This window comes from Aegilops tauschii, chromosome 6 (assembly GCF_002575655.3).
Source record: "Aegilops tauschii subsp. strangulata cultivar AL8/78 chromosome 6, Aet v6.0, whole genome shotgun sequence".
Taxonomy (NCBI): domain Eukaryota; kingdom Viridiplantae; phylum Streptophyta; class Magnoliopsida; order Poales; family Poaceae; genus Aegilops; species Aegilops tauschii.
Genome location: NC_053040.3, coordinates 10,717,661 through 10,734,529, shown reverse-complemented (window position 1 = coordinate 10,734,529; position 16,869 = coordinate 10,717,661). Strand labels below are relative to the sequence as shown.

General features: G+C 47.3%; 1 protein-coding gene across 1 annotated transcript; it reads left to right on the top strand.

The window, feature by feature from the left end:
* The first annotated feature begins 498 nt into the window (after positions 1 to 498).
* LOC109762838 (sucrose:sucrose 1-fructosyltransferase) lies at positions 499 to 5,477 on the top strand. Its single transcript, XM_020321718.4, has 3 exons — positions 499 to 2,982; positions 3,076 to 3,959; positions 4,676 to 5,477. The coding sequence occupies exons 1-3, from the start codon at positions 2,547 to 2,549 to the stop codon at positions 5,372 to 5,374; spliced, it is 2,019 nt and encodes a 672-aa protein (XP_020177307.1). The 5' UTR covers positions 499 to 2,546; the 3' UTR covers positions 5,375 to 5,477.
* The last annotated feature ends 11,392 nt before the right edge of the window (positions 5,478 to 16,869 follow it).

The following is a 16,869-nucleotide window of genomic DNA, read 5'->3' as shown; positions in this document are numbered from 1 at the left end:
ACCAAAGGCCCTCCTGCCTGGGCTCGCCGGAGCGGCCACGTGGACGCTCATCTGTCCCAGTTCGTGTAAGAACCGGGACTAAAGGTATACGGCTTTAGTAACGACCCTTTAGTCCCGGTTCCACAACCAGGACAAATGGGCCTTACGAACCGGGACAAATGGCCCTTTTTCTACTAGTGGCTTGCGTTTCTGCAGTGCAGAGTTCAATGAAGAATGCTCCGCCAACGCGTTGTCGCCCGCTGTCGATTGATGGAGTGACAATACGTGGCACCTGCCAGGTGGAGTGATCCACAACCAGGAGTAGCTAGGTTCCGTTAAACTCAGAGAAAAATGGAAGAGAAGCTTTAACTGGCACCACATGGATGGAGCAAAGATCTCTATCCTAATTCCAAGAGATCTCTGCATTATTGGGTATTATGGTACTAGTGCAATGATGTGGATGCTGGATCTGTAAGAGCTTCTTGGTTGATTGGTTCCATGGAAAAGGCCGTCCTCCTAGGACAGACGTAGGTGACCACCACCACACATCCCCTCTCCCTCTATCTATTACTATAACTATTACGATCACCAAAAAAAGTTAGTCACCCTTGTTGTCTAGTTTCCTCTTACTGATTAGCAGTATGTGTGGAGCCTAAGCTACTACTGCTTGCTACTTATTGGTAGTTAGCATAGTACATCAACAGCAAGAGTGCAGGACCAGTACTAGTTTCTTGCTTAACTAGCTGCTGAGTGGCTCTGGTACAGCCTCTAGAAACTCTTCCCGGCAATGGTGAGTCAGCACCTGGTGGATCGTCATATGAGTATGCTGGTACTCCATGCATGTGGCGTGTGTCTGCAATTCAGTGGTGCAGAGTCATGACCAAAACGGCAGCTAAGCTGCCACTTGGAATTGCTTAACCACACGTCCATCCTCCCCCACCATCTTCTAATGTTTCTTGTTGGTTTAGTGTAACCCATGAGAGGAGTAGATTACAGCTAGCTGGCTGGCTGGGGCCGCCATGACCATGAGCCAGCCATCGGTTTCGGTTCGCCGAATTATTTGCGTCCCATGTTTCTCTCTCAACGGAATCTATGGCTTCTAGTACCAGAGTATGTTTTTTTAGGCATGCCCACTGTCCACATATGCTCTCATATGTACACATGCATGCATCATGCACCTTCCCCAGGTCATGCAAGGATAGATTCTAGCGTAGCATATGCACAGAGAGCAGTTCACGCCGATGGGCATGAATCAATGGGTGATACGACTAGGGCATGCACACCGCGGCTAGCTAGTGGAGGAACTATTTTTTTCCTTTTGTTGAATTGGTAAGTGGGGAAACTAATTTAGCCGCCTGTTAACGGGGTCAATTTGTGCTAGTTCCATGTCAACAATTTTTTTTCACCACCCCATGAACCGCCATCTCTCGCTGTTGACGACAGCTCTGGTGTCGGGTTCCCACTCATTCCCCAGTTCCGCCATGCCTCTCGCCTCTCCCCGAGCCTCCTCATGTCATCACCCGCCAAGGCTCCTGGTGGTATCGCGCACCCGAGATAGACCGGCCGTCACCTTCTCCCAAGCGGAGTGATGGCCTAGCCCTTGCGCATCGACGTGGCCAATACTTGGGTCATGGCTCCTCGCCTTCTTCCCCCACATCCCTTATCTAGCTACCATGCTCTCCAGCTGACAACACACACACACACACACACAAGGTTTTGGTTTTTGGTTGTGTATCCTTTCGGCTCTGACCGAGATGGCCGGAATTCGGCTATTTCAAAAAAATTGGTAAAATCTTAGACAGAATAGCAAAACCAAGATTTTAATTTTGGAACAAAAAATGCCAAGTTTTGATAAATATTTGAAATCAAGCCGAACAAGAGTTTTAAAATCCAGCAAAACGCTGAGGAGTACAAATATAGTGTTTGGGAAGACTCCAGAAGTTGTACTTGGCCAAAACAAAACTCAAATCGACCGAATTGTTTTGGCCAGACATATACCGGGCCTGGTCGAGATGGCCGAATTTTGGCCAAAACTTAATTTTCTCGGCTGAAAATCAAAACTCTCACGCATGGAAGAACAATGTTTGCTAACATGAACGGAAGAATTTAAGCCGACATTGCCGCGGCCGGGCAAGCGTGTCTTCCGCTAAATAACAATTATTATCCCAACTGGGTCATGCATGGAAGAATCCGAACATGTACAGATACTCCATGAAATCCAGCCTGACCCAACGGGCTAGTAGTATTATTGGTTTGTTTCACCGAACAACGAGTGCGACAGGGCGTAATCATGATCGAGCTGGGTAACATGGCCTGGATGGACGATGATTAGCACTGACAGCCCGGACCCATGGGGCCACCGCCGGCCAATGGGGCTGTGCCACGTAGGCCGCTAACGAGTGGCATGGAGACTATAAATGCCAGACGCAGAAAGCAGGAGCTCCACGGCAAACACGCACATGCACACACCTAGCTTCATCTGCTGTTAAGATTAGGCCTAGCAGAGCAGTCCCACCAATTCCTCTCCCTTCTCTGGTGTCCTTCTTCTCCTCCGCCGATCTCTTTCTATGTCAATGGAGACCGGAGACCTTGGCTCGGTGCCATGCTCCTACGCGCAGCTGCCGGACGATGCGGAGGCCGGTCGCACGCGCCCAGGCCGAACTGGGCCACTGTGCGCCGCGATTCTCCTGACTTCAGCCGCGCTGCTCCTCGTTGTAGCCGCGCTCGCCGGCGTTAGGCTCGTCGGCCAGCTGCCGGCCGCCGGCGTCGTCGTGTCCGGCCACCCGAGCACGGTAGACGTGGCGCCTAGGAGCACCAGCAGCAGGGGTCCCGAGTCCGGCGTGTCAGAGAAGACGTCGGGCGCCGCAACCGTCGACATCCACGGAGGCATGCTTGGTGCGGACGCCGGTGGCAACGCGTTCCCGTGGAGCAATGCCATGCTCCAGTGGCAGCGCACCGGCTTCCACTTCCAGCCCGAGAAGAACTGGATGAACGACCCCAACGGTAAGTAGCATTTCATCATCATCCAGCATATTACATTAAGGGGTGATTATATTGATGTAAAACTCATTTCTTCGATGCAAAATGCAAATGCAGGTCCGGTGTACTACAAGGGGTGGTACCACCTCTTCTACCAGTACAACCCGGACGGCGCTATTTGGGGCAACAAGATAGCGTGGGGCCACGCCGCCTCCCGCGACCTCCTCCGCTGGCGCCACCTTCCCGTAGCCATGTCCCCCGACGAGTGGTACGACATCAACGGGGTTTGGTCGGGCTCCGCTACCATCCTTCCCGACGGCCGCATCGTCATGCTCTACACCGGCTCCACCAATGCCTCCGTCCAGGTCCAGTGCCTCGCCTTCCCTACTGATCCATCTGACCCATTGCTAATCAACTGGACCAAGTATGAGAACAACCCGGTGATGTACCCGCCACCGGGCGTCGGGGCGAAGGACTTCAGGGACCCAACCACTGCATGGTTTGATGGTTCCGACGACACATGGCGGCTCGTCATCGGCTCCAAGGATGACCGCCATGCCGGCATGGTCATGACCTACAAGACCAAGAATTTCATTGACTACGAACTTGTCCCTGGATTGCTTCACCGAGTGCCGGGGACGGGGATGTGGGAGTGCATCGACCTATACCCGGTCGAAGGTATGAGGGGCATCGACATGACGGACGCCGTGGCGGCAGCAACCACCAATGGTGGTGACGATGTGTTGCACGTGATGAAGGAGAGCTCTGACGATGACCGGCACGACTACTATGCGTTGGGGAGGTATGACGCGGCGAAGAACACATGGACACCGCTAGACGTTGACGCCGATCTCGGCATCGGGCTGAGGTATGACTGGGGGAAGTTCTACGCGTCCAAGACGTTCTACGATCCGGCAAAGAAGCGGCGCGTGCTGTGGGGGTGGGTTGGTGAAACCGACTCCGAGCGCGCCGACGTTGCCAAGGGATGGGCCTCGCTCCAGGTACTTGACATCTTCATCATCTTCTTCTTGTACAAGATGTCAAAGTCAATTGATTGATTAACCTCCACTAGTTGATTCTTAAGAAAATGTTGCTTTGTGAGTGGTTTAATTTGCTTGACTGGGAGCTTGCATGTGCTTCCTTTGCTGGGTTCCACAGACACTTCGGGATGGTGGCAACGGCCGGTGGGCCATGTTCAATCAGTGCAAATAATAATAGCAGCCACAGCAATGTTGCTGTCATCCTGTTGTCAAGTGTCTCTTAGCTTCCTTTAGCTTGCACATAGTTCAAGCTAGTTGCAGATACCTTCAATCTATAGTGGCATGCCAAGATTGGTAATCTGGTGCAAGTACCTACCTATAACTGGATAATAATAAGTGTAAACAATTATCTGTTAGCATGAACCAAACTGGGATTAGATAAGAAAAGGGTGTGTCCTACAAACTCTGCATACACATGAATCAATCATGTGGTAGCATGTGATCTAGTGGCAGACAAAAGTTGTTAATTTGGTAGTACCAACAAACCAAAACTAAATAACTCCTGCTAGTACCAACCAAACTGGGATTAGACAAGGAAAAGGGTTGTCTTGTCTGCTTACCCCAGAGTTAGTTACACTATTTCTTTGCTGTCAATTATTGATAGTACCTAGGATTCTTTGCTGAATAATTAATTATAGTCAATGGTTAATTAATGTTTTATTTTGTTATTGCTGCAGTCGACCCCTCGCACGGTGGTGCTCGACATCAAGACAGGAAGCAACCTCCTTCAGTGGCCGGTGGAGGAGGTGGAGACGCTTCGGACCAACTCCACTGACCTTGGCGGCGTCACCAATGACCACGGCTCTGTCTTTCCACTCAGTCTTCACCGCGCCACCCAACTAGACATCGAGGCCACATTCCGCCTCGACCCACTAGACATCACCGTCACCAACGAGGCCGATGTCGGCTACAATTGCAGCACAAGCGGTGGCGCTGCAGGGCGGGGTATGCTCGGCCCCTTTGGCCTCCTCGTGCTTGCCGACGCCAGGCGCCATGGTGGTGACGCGGAGCGTACCGCCGTCTATTTCTATGTCGCCAGGGGCCTCGACGGCGGCTTGAACACACACTTCTGCCACGATGAGACACGCTCATCTCGTGCCAACGACATTGTCAAGAGGGTCGTAGGCCATACCGTGCCGGTACTCAATGGCGAGGAGCTGTCCGTGAGGGTTTTGGTGGATCATTCGATCGTTGAGAGCTTTGCGATGGGTGGGAGGTTGACGGCAACATCACGAGTGTACCCAACGGAGGCCATCTACGCCAACGCCGGGGTGTACCTCTTCAACAATGCCACAAGCGCCCGGGTCACCACCACCAGCCTCGTCGTCCACGAGATGGACTCTTCCTACAACCAAGCCTACATGGCCTCATTGTAAAAAGAAATTGGAAAAAAATATTTTTTGTTTAGAAAAAAGTGATAGATAACATATTGTACGCATGTTTTTACACAAAGGAAGATCTCTCGTTACTTTGTTGCTTTGTTCTGTGTTATATGATCATCCCGACTAATTTGGATGATGTAGACTCATATACTCCCTCCGTTCCAAATTACCCGTCGTGGTTTTAGTTCTGAACTAAAACCACGACGAGTAATTTGGAACGGAGGGAGTAGATGCGTACGTACTTACATTCCGGACATTATATTGAAGGAAAATGTTCACTAATTCTAGAGTGCGAGTAGATGTTGTATTCATTTTTTTTAGTAGTCTTGCCGTTGTTTTACACTCATGGACAAGTGTCAATGATGCCGGCCTCAATCCCAGGGAGAACATTGCATCTGGATTAGTATATTGGATGGATAGAGAAAGAAAGATTAATTGGACTGGAAGATTTGAGCTGGCAATGCCATGTGGGCTGCGAATCAGTGAGACCGTGAGGCAATCACGCGCGCCGGTGATAAGATTCTCGGTCTTCTCCTAGCTGTCCCTGGACACCACCCACCTGACGGCCGTGATTATTGGCCACCAGCGGTGTCGATCTGTCGCCTCCGCCATTGCTGACCTGGCGCCATGGGTGCTGCCATGCATACCGGTTCTTGCCTTCATGCTTGCATGTTAAATGGTGTCGATAGAACCATTGGATTCTATTCTTGTGTGCTCGCCGTTTCTAGAAAGTGAAACTAATGCAGTGCCTAATGCTAATGAATTCTTGTATAAAAATCATTGTGAAATATTCTCTAACAATTAGTTAGACTGATAGACAGTTTCTGTTTTCTTGTCTTTTGGCGGGGATAGACAAACAGTTATTCACATGCAAATGCAAAGTATAGTATTTTATTTGTATTCGAAAGAGGTTTTTAAAGGTATACTTTTGGTCACCTATAGTTTACATTTCATTAGTTAAATTTGTGGTCAATTTTTGAACCAAAATAAGAGGGGCCTTAATAAACTTGGACGAAGGAAGCACATGTTAACTTATCAGAAATGTGTAAATTGTGAAACCCAATTAATCAGCAAAAAAAGGCACATCGGCGGTTTTGTGTGGTTCATGTCATGTTCGTGTTGTCGACAAACAAAACAGAATCATTGCAACGTTGGACGATGCGTTATTGCAACTTGCATTGGTTGCTTGCAAGTTTGGTCCGAGGAAATTGTCCTTGACAAAGACGAATAGACACAACCAAAGAGCCAACAAGGTAACAACCACACACACCCGTGTGTGCGTGCCAAGTGTGTGCATAGTTTATTGTTAACTTTATCGAGTTATCTTCTTCTAATGACAAATTTTCACATATATTTTTGCACGCGTATATTAGTGCTGATATGTGGAAGTCAAGTGGGCAACATCACGTGGTGAGCATGGGTGGGGTCATAAACTAAGGTGGCCACCTAGCAGTGGAGTTGATTAGGTCAACATTCTAGTGGTGGTTAGCTTGAATGTCGACAGATGTGCGCTACCTAGTATGGTAGTACTTGTGATCATTACCGACTGTAATAATATGCTGCCATGTGTTAGACGCCTTGTGAGTCAAGTTAAAAATTTCGAGGTTACAACACGCATGTGCGTTCATTTTCGTGGTCGGCTTCATCGGGATCGTAGATAACTATGGCCGATATCCTCACGTGCCTCCTAGGTTGCTGCTAGTTGTACCAACTGTTGCCACATGTCATTGTGCCTTGGCAACGTAGAATGTTTGAGTAATCATTCAAGTCGCATTGTCGAGCACATAATTTTGGAGTGTCCACCGCAAAAAGAGAAAGGACATCCGATGTGGCATGGGCCATATGGAGCAACACATGGCAAGAGCCACAGCCAGGAGTCTGGATTCCATGGATGGGTATGAGAATTAGCAAGGCTAAATTGGAGTCTGGTGATAGATTCATGGTCCCAACCTTCGCCCGCATTATTGTACTGCCTCGTGTCGATGAGTCTTCAAGAAACCATGCCTCTAGATGAAGAGAGACAGCATAGCTAGGACAATGACACTCAGTCACACACACATGCACGATGCACCCCTCTTTGCGTGTCATGTAGCCCCGTTCACTTTTCCTATATGCATTTATTGCTAGTTGTTGCATTGTTTTCTATTTTTCTAGTAATTATCGCCACCTGTTGCACCCTGCTATGTCACAAAGTCAGTAACAGTTAAAACTGGATTGATGACGTGGTAGCACCATCCATCCAGCCAAATAAATCGATCAAGCTGACACTTGGTGAGGTCCACAACCACGAGTGTAGCTTCATTCTATGCTAAACTTTTTAACACCCCACCCCCCACCCCCCCCAACCCCCCGCGTCCCATAATATAAGATGTTATTACAATCAATATATATATTATATTATGAGATGGAGGGAGTAGTTTTTTTGGCATTTAAAAATATGTTTTCTGAAGTGGATTCATATGTATCCGGGTTCATTCATGCACTTCCCCCTTCAGCCAGCCAAATTAATCGATCAAGCTGACACTTGGTGAGGTCCACAATCAGGAGTGTAGCTTCATTCCGTCCTAAAAAACCCTCAATCCATAATATAAGATGTTATTACAATAATATAAGATGTTATTACAACCCGTATATCGGTTGTAATAACATCTTATATTATGAGACGAAGGGAGTAGATGATTGGTCTCTTGATTAGCATAGCTTAGCTTGGCTAGGATAGTGGCAGTGAGCAACCACACACGCCACACATGCAACTTTCCTTCTTTTACCATACATTGCATGGCCACGCCTGGACCTTGTAATAATCACATAACCATCTTAATAACGATCTACTCCCTCCATTTCTAGATATTTGTCTTTTTAGAGATTTCAAATGGACTACCACATACGGATGTATATAGACATATTTTAGAGTGTAGATTCACTCACTTGCTCTGTATGTAGTCACTTGTTAAAATATCTAAAAAGACAAATATTTAGAAACTGAGGGAGTAGGTTGCAAATGACCATGCAACCGTTGGTGGTGCCTCTACCTGAATTCTTCTGCATTATTGCACTTATTGTATATGCTCGTTGGTGTCCTCACCCTCAGCTCCAAAGTATGGCGACTTGTGCTTGAGATCACACTGCCATGGCGGACGACCCATCTGCCACTGAGATCACGCGGACATGGTGGACGACCGCTGCCGCCGCCACCGGTCAACACACCTGTGTCTCCCTTGGACCCCTGAACGGCACAGGACAAGTCGTATAGGGCTAGGGTAACAGGTTCGTGCCACTTTATGAACAACTCATGGGGAACCATCAAACTTGCGACTAAGGAGTAAGGCAGTTCCTCTTGTCCAAACCTCTCTTGCCGAGTCTTCTCCGCATAGAGAGTTTCGCTCTCGCTTCGCGTGTCCTAAACATAAAAAAAAATGATCGTGGAAGACAAGTGTTTCACTCCCCTCCCTAATCGTTGAAATTCGAACTGTCCGCTAGCTCCTCCTTTTTTGGATTATAGCCCTTCCTTGGGGATTTACTATCCAAAGTAAAAATTTCCAGTTTCAAATGCTACTATTTCTTCGTTGGCAGAAAGTCCAAAATCTTCTTTTTCCGCACCGATCATCGCTTGAGCTTGCGAAAACAACGAATCCGACATGTTGGGCCCACAGTCAAGCTGGCGTGGCGAAGACTAATCCAAGTCAATATTTGAACGGTAGATTTGGACAAGGGTCCCACCTATCTGACACTCACCTCTTTCCCCCCTTTCTTATTTCTCATATTTTTTTTCAAATCACACATCATGGACGCCTGACCACTCATCGCCACGCCAACCCGACAAGCGGGCCCACCCAGTCAGTTTTCTTGTTTTCGCGAGCTCAGGCCACAATCAGTGATATGTGTTAGTACTCATTAGGCGGAATTTTGGTGGTTCTTCGCAGGTTGTTCACAAAGTGGTATTGACATGTTACACTAGCCCCTTATGTGGTGGTTGTGCGTAAGTACTACCTCACACGAGTCATAAGCATCACTTTCAAAGATACAACATGAACCGTAAAATTATTCGTCACATACAGCCACACATATACCCTAGTCAAGATGCTAACAGCTCAGGGAAGGATACCTGGAAGCCATCGGTTTCGGTTAGCTGAATGATTTGGGAGGAATCTAGCTTTGTTGTTACCATAGTCATATACGGCGTCGTAGAATGTTGTTGCGATCCACGTCCAGAGCCAGCAGGACTAGGTTCCGTTCAATCCGGAGAAAATTGGAGATCATCTCGTTATTGCACTGTACAAGTGCAGTGATCAATGTTGAATCTCCTTCTCGGTGACCACACAGAGGCCAGCTCCTAGTAGTAGCTCCAAAATTCCTCTTATCCATGATGGATTGGTAATTTCATCAGCCACCCATTCATGTTTGTTTTCTTGTTACTATGTGTCGGTGAACCCACGCTACAGGACCAGTAGCACCCCCACTACCTACCTACTGTACTCCAGCCCGAAATTGTTGCTTGGCCTGGCTAGCTAGCTGCTGATTGGCCATGGTAGGTTCTCCAGATGGATCCGTGTAGAACTCATACCCCATCTCTCCCACCAACAATGGCGAGTCAGCACCTCGCAGATTGTCACTGGAGTAACCTAGCACTCCATGTGAGAGGTGCATGCGGCCCGCACTCGGTGCCTGCATGGATGGCTTTCGTAGTCGACGGACCGTCTCCTCTCACTGAACGCACATCATCGAAAGGACTGAAATAAATCTAGGAAAATGCGAACAACAATGCCAAGTCTACGACTTGAACTCTGATGTGTTGAGAATACCATTGTCCTCCTAACTATCCAACCACAAGTTGGTTCGCTCTTATACTAATTATTATGCTAGTAGGTGCCTAATTAGTGGTATGCTTGCCACGTATATTAATTAGGAGGTGTGACCGTGTCGATGGTATGCTAGATTAGCTCTGTCCGCGTCCTACCTAGTTTAGACCAGGCTGAGTAGTAGTTCGTGTAGGTTTAAGTCTTAGTAGTACATCAATGGCTTTGTGTATATAACACATGTGAGGCTATATATAGATTGTAACCATGAAAATAGAAAAATAAAGGAAAAAGATGTTACAATATGTGCCCTTGGCTAAAAGTATTTTTACACGTGTGTTTGACTAGTTTGATGTCATCAATCGACGGAGAAATTGCAAGAGCACCATCCTGTCGATCGATCAGGTTGTGACCGCTGCTGCCACCATGTATTGCTAGCTTAACCACACATCCGTGATCCATCTTGTGTGGTATGGTTTGGTGATGCAGAAAAGAAAAAGAGAGACATTCTTTCTGAGAGGGTACTAGGAGCATAACGTAGGTGGGACCTCCATGACTACCCATGCTGACAGTGCAAGAGAATCTGACAAAACCTCGTCAGTTTCGGTCCGCTGATTATTCATGAAGCCTTATTTCTCACTTCACGGAATCTACATTCTCAATTTTTTTATTTGTCAAAATGTAGTCCATGTTTAAGCTAAATAGCAAGGAGCACACAAAAATTGCATTGAACCCAAAGAATGATGTAGTGGTGTGGGGTAAGTTTGGTGCGGCAATCACCGAGTGGGAAGGAGAGTAATCAGGATTATTGGTGGCGGTTTTGCAATAGGTTCAACTAAGTGGATTATTTTCTATGTCCAAATTCATTCCCGAATAATTGCTAGTAGTGCTGATTGTCACCGGGCTCATAATCTTGACCTTATAACTCTCGCTGACATGTCATCTAATAATGTGTAAGGAGGAAAAGCGCTTGGTTGCATGTAGTGACCAAATGGCGCACCTCAGGGAGGAGCGACAATTGGTGCCTGCCATGGCCAAGAGTTGGGTTCCGGGAATTTTTTGCGGCTTCAATTGGGTGGAGTGGGTAAATCCCATCCCTACAATAGTATTATTACCATATGATGTTTTTTAAAACACAGTACAGACGCAGACGCTTATATATACGCGTATACACTCATCCCAATGAACACACACACGCATACCCTACTCTTACGAGCACCGTCGAGAGACTGAGCTGACATATCATCTTGGGATTGCAAGAACCATTGTAGTGTTAACTTGATGCGAAAGGACATCTATTGATCGTACATAGCCAGCTAGGACGGGGACACACATCGGCCTGCATTTTCTGGTCGCGCGGATCTCTCTTCATCTCTGCTTATATCCACTATCGCCTACCGGTACATGTTTGTGCTTTGTTTTCTTTTCTTTCGAACGAATGAATCTTCAGTGCATGTTACAAGTAACTGGCATTCGTCCCACGCCATTGTTTTTTGTGGTCCGCATCATTCACGATCCAATGCATGTTGTTAGGCCTTGTCGGCATCATCTCAGACGCTCTCCAGCATCGAGCTTGCGTCTGTACAGTGCAAAGTTAAATGAATAATGCTCAGCCAAAGCGTTGTTGCCTGGTGGTCGACTGATGGAGTGACATGATGTGGCACCTGCCAGATGGAGTACACGTGGAGTGATCCATAACCAGGAGTAGCTAGGTTCTATTCAACTCGGAGAGAATCGGAAGACAACGCTTTAACTTACACCGCATTGATCAAGCAAAGGTCTCTATCCTATTTCCAATAGAACTCTGCATTATTGGGCATTATTGCACGTGTGGTGATGCAGATGCCGGGTCTGCGAGAGCTTCTTGGTTGGTTGGTTCGTAGGACAGACGTGACCAGCACCACACATCCCCTCTCCCTTCATCCATCACCATTAAGAACACCCACACTTAATTGTCCTTGTTGTGTTCCTGAATTTGCCTTATAACCCAAAAAGGCTTTTGGCAAAGCCAAGATTAAGCCCAACCATAAATATATGAGGAACCAAAGCTACTGCTAATTGCTATTGGTGTGATCGGTCTCTCCAGAACTTATTGCTTGCTTAACGAGCTGCTGACTGGCTGCGGTACAGCCTCTAGAATCTCTCCCCAACAATGGTGAGTTAGCACGCCATGGATCGTCATTGGAGTGTGCTGGTACTCAAAGCATGCATGTGGCGTGTGTGCAATGCAGTGGTGGGAGAAGGAGAGGCCACTAATTGTTGGCCGATGGACAGGAGTAGTCCAGGGACTTCTAATAATTAGTCATGACCGAAACGGTGCTGCCGAAAAGGAGGCTTTCGTATGCGAGAGACAGGATGTAACCAAGGAAAGAGTAAATTGGAGGAGTGTAAGCTACTAGATGGCTCGGCCGCCATGACCATGAGCAACCCATCGTTTTCGGTTTGCTGAATCATTTGCGGGGCCTGCATCACTCTCAGCAGAATCCATAAGCAACGTGTTGGATAGATTCGAACTTCGCATAGAGTTTTATAGGGACAACTGTATTCTTACATCCTATCACAGGCGGTATTATAGAACTAAATGCTTGTTATAGATCATTTATCATATACGACTTACAATCATTAACTGTTTATGATGCGGGGCGCATCGTAAACGTTGCACCATTGAATACTGTGTGCGATGGTAAAGCCATCCCACACAAGTAGAAAGGATGGATCGTTTGGGAAATTTGATATATCACAAACGATTGGGTATTGACTCACGGTTGGCATAGACGCGGCCATCGCATACGCTTAGTTCTGCCAAACATGTGCATTCTTACTTCCTATCACCGACGTTTTTCGGGGTCGTCTGGGATGGACCCCCCCCCCCCCCCCCCCCTACCGCCCAGACAGGAAAGGAGGTAAAAACAGGGTATATAGGACGTTGCTACACCAGTGTGTGACCGTGTCAATGCTATGCTAGATTAGCTGTCACGTGTCCTACCTTGTTTAGGCTAGGCTGGGTACTAGTTCATGTAGGTTTAAGTCTAAGTACATCATTGGCTTTGTGTATATAAATTCAACAGCAGCGCCCTGTTAAAAAAAAACAGCAGCGTCAACGTGGTAAACAAAGTATGGGGCAAGTGTGGTGAACATAGTATGGGGTTAGTCCTTGTCAGCATCATTTCGGACATTCTGCAACATTGAGCCAGCATCGTTGCAGTGCAAATTTCAATGAACAATGCTCTGCCGACACATTGTCGCCCGTTGATCGATTGATGCCAGATGGAGTCCTAACACGTGGAGTGATCCACAACCAGGAGTAGCTAGGTTCTATTCAACTCGGAAAAAATTAGAAGAAATGCTTTAACCATGCACCGCGTCGATCGCGCAAAGGTCTCTATCCTAATTCCAATAGAACACTATACAGTGTTGGGCATTATTGTACGGGTGATGATGTAGATGCTGGATCTGCCAGATCTTCTCGGTTGATTGGTCCCGTGGAAATGACCGTCCTCCTAGGACAAACATATGTGACCACCACCACACATCCCCTCTCCCTCTATCCATTACCATTACGATCACAAAAAAGAAGATTAATTACCCTTGTTTCCTAGTTTCTTCTGACTGATTAGTAGTATGTGTTGAGCCTAAGCTACTACTGATTGCTACTTATTGGTTGTCAGCATCATGCATAAGCAGCATGAGTGCGGGACCAATACTTGTTGCTTGCTTAACTACCTAGTTGCTGACTGGCTCTGGTGCATCCTCTCGAATCTGTTCCAGACAATGGTGAGTCAGCACGTCGCAGATCATCATTGGAGGAGTATGCGTGTGGCGTGCAGGCAGAGTGTGCTATGCAATGGTGTCATTTTTCATGGCCAAAACGGTCGCTGCCACTTGGCGTTGCTTAACCACACGCCCATCCTCTCTTCCCTCTCCATCTTCTAATGTTTGTCGTCGTTGTTTTAGAGATGCGGAAAAGGAGGCTTTCGTATGTGAAAGAGTGTGTAACCCACGGAAGGAGTAGCCCATCGGTTTCGGCTCGCTGAATTATTGGGCCCTTTTTCGCTCTCAATAGAATCTATAACTATGCACATGGCGGCCTAATGCAGAAACTAAATTAGCTGTTTGTTAGCTCGGCCAAATTGCACTAGTTCCATGTCGTGAAATTTTTCTCCTTACCTAATTAATCTGCGGGTAAGAGCATCTCTATTCCATTCCCCAAAAAATGTTTAGTCCCCAATCTGAGATAATAGATCGAAGCGTCTCAACTCCTATACATAGGAGCCCGCATGTATATATTGATATTGGCGAGGCCTGATCTCGCATGAGGCATACATATACGGTTGAGAGATACATGGAGAGATAAGGGACGATTACATCAAGAGATAAAGATAAAAGGATCTTCCTAACTACTCCAATATCTCGAGGTACAATGCTGCGGTACAGACTTGTAACGTGACAATGTTTAACACGCCCCCATAATCACAACTGGATTAAGTTGAGATTACGTCGAAACACTTCAAAGCTTCTAGTAGGTAATGCCTTGGTAAACCCATCTGCAAGCTGATCTTTAGAGGGAATAAACCTGATCTCAAGTTCTTTGTTTGCAACTCTTTCTCTAACAAAATGAAAGTCTATTTCAATGTGTTTGGTTCTAGCATGAAACACTGGATTAGCAGACAAATAAGTTGCTCCAAGATTATCACACCAAAGAAGAGGAGTTTGAGTGTGCATTACTCCAAGTTCTTTTAATATGGCCTGAACCCAAATAACTTCAGCTGTGGCATTGGCCAATGCCTTGTATTCTGCTTCAGTGCTAGATCTGGAAACAGTAGGTTGCTTCTTTGCGCACCATGAAATCAGATTAGGTCCATGAAAAATAGCAAAGCCCCCCGTGGACCTTCTGTCCTCCAAGCAATCAGCCCAGTCCGCATCAGAGAAAGCACTAACACGAGTGGAAGATGATTTGTTGATTGCTAGACCAAAACCCATTGTATTATTGACATACCTCAAAATACGTTTTGCTGCAGTCCAGTGAGCTGTGGTAGGGGCATGCAAGAACTGACATACTTTGTTAACTGCAAAGGAAATGTTAGGTCTGGTCAGAGTTAAGTACTGAAGTGCACCAACAATGCTCCTGTAACTTATACTGTCCTCCTGATTCAGGGGTTCTCCTTCTGTCAAAGAGAGTGGTTCCGAACTGGACAGAGGAGTTGGGCAAGACTTGCAATCTTGCATACCAATTCTACGCAATAGGTCAGTCACATACTTGCCTTGTGATAGTGAATGCCATATTCAGTTTTCATTACTTCAATGCCTAAGAAGTAGTGCAAATCACCCAAATCTTTAAGAGCAAAATCTGACCTAAGATCATTTAACAATGATGTGATTGCTGAGCTAGATGAACTTGTGACAATAATGTCATCAACATATATGAGGACAAAGATGGTGGTGTGAAACTTGTTGAAAATGAATAAAGAAGTGTCAGACTTTGAGGGAATAAAGCCGAGTGCTTGCAGTTTTAGATTTAACCGAGAATACCAAGCTCTGGGGGCCTGTTTCAGTCCATACAGAGCCTTGTCAAGCTTACAAACATGAAGGGGTGCATCTTTATTCTCAAACCCAGGAGGTTGTTTCATGTACACCTCCTCTTCCAGAACACCATGAAGAAACGCGTTCTGAATGTCTAGCTGTCGAAGACTCCATCCCCTGGAAACAGCAATAGATAACACAAGACGAATAGTTGTAGCCTTGACAACAGGGCTGAAAGTATCCTCATAGTCAATGCCATAGCGTTGCTTAAATCCGTTTGCAACCAAACGTGCGTTGTAACGATCAATAGTACCATCTGATTTTCGTTTGACCCTATAAACCCATTTGCACTCAATTAAATTTGTACCTGCACGATGAGGAACAAGATGCCATGTTTTGTTACGGTGCAACGCGGAAATTTCTTCTTCCATGGCATGTTTCCAGCGTGCATCCCCAAGTGCATCAGCCAGGGTCTTGGGTTCACTAGCTTCTCCTGTCAAACAAGTGAGACCATACTTGGAAATATGTTTGTAGTTTATACGGTTTGTGACTCCCCTTTGTAGACGTGTACGTGGAGGTGAAGAAGCAGCCGCAGAGGATCCTGGCGCCCGACCAGGTGCTGCAAGAGGATCTGCAGCCGTCGCGGATCCCGAGCCTGGGGACGCGTCAGATGGTGCTGGCGAATCAGCCTCCGCCGTGGGCTCCAAACCCGAGGAGGCAGCGTGGGCCGGGGAAGCAGCGTCAGTGCGGGGCCCCGCGCGGTCGGCCGAGGCGGGGCGATGATTGGTGATGTCCGCGCGGGTGGAGGGCGCGGGGTTCGGTGAGCGACATGCAGGCCCACCCGTCAACGAGGAGGAGCCAGGGACAGGCACAGATCCCGGGGCGGGGCGCGCTGCAGGGCGTGCTGTAGCCGCGGGTGCTTCTGACGGGCGGATCTGGGTGGATCCCGAGGCCCCTGGCGGGTCTGGCGATGACCATCCCGAGGTGGATGCAGTTGGGAACACTACAAGAAATATGTCAACTTGTGACCTTGACTATTGGTCACTGAAAGGTCATTGTTTTTCATTTGCGACCTTTTTGTGATAAAAAACAGAAGGTCAAAAGCTGGCAGTCGTAAACTGAAATTAACGACCTTCTCACAGAGAAGGTCACTGGCTGTCTGCCCAGGCCACG

Excerpts from the sequence above, each read along its gene's own strand:
- LOC109762838 (XM_020321718.4), top strand. The coding sequence starts at position 2,547 with ATGTCAATGGAGACCGGAGACCTTGGCTCGGTGCCATGCTCCTACGCG. Across the intron at positions 2,983-3,075 it reads CTGGATGAACGACCCCAACG|GTCCGGTGTACTACAAGGGG; the intron begins GTAAGTAGCATT and ends ATGCAAATGCAG. Across the intron at positions 3,960-4,675 it reads AGGGATGGGCCTCGCTCCAG|TCGACCCCTCGCACGGTGGT; the intron begins GTACTTGACATC and ends TTATTGCTGCAG.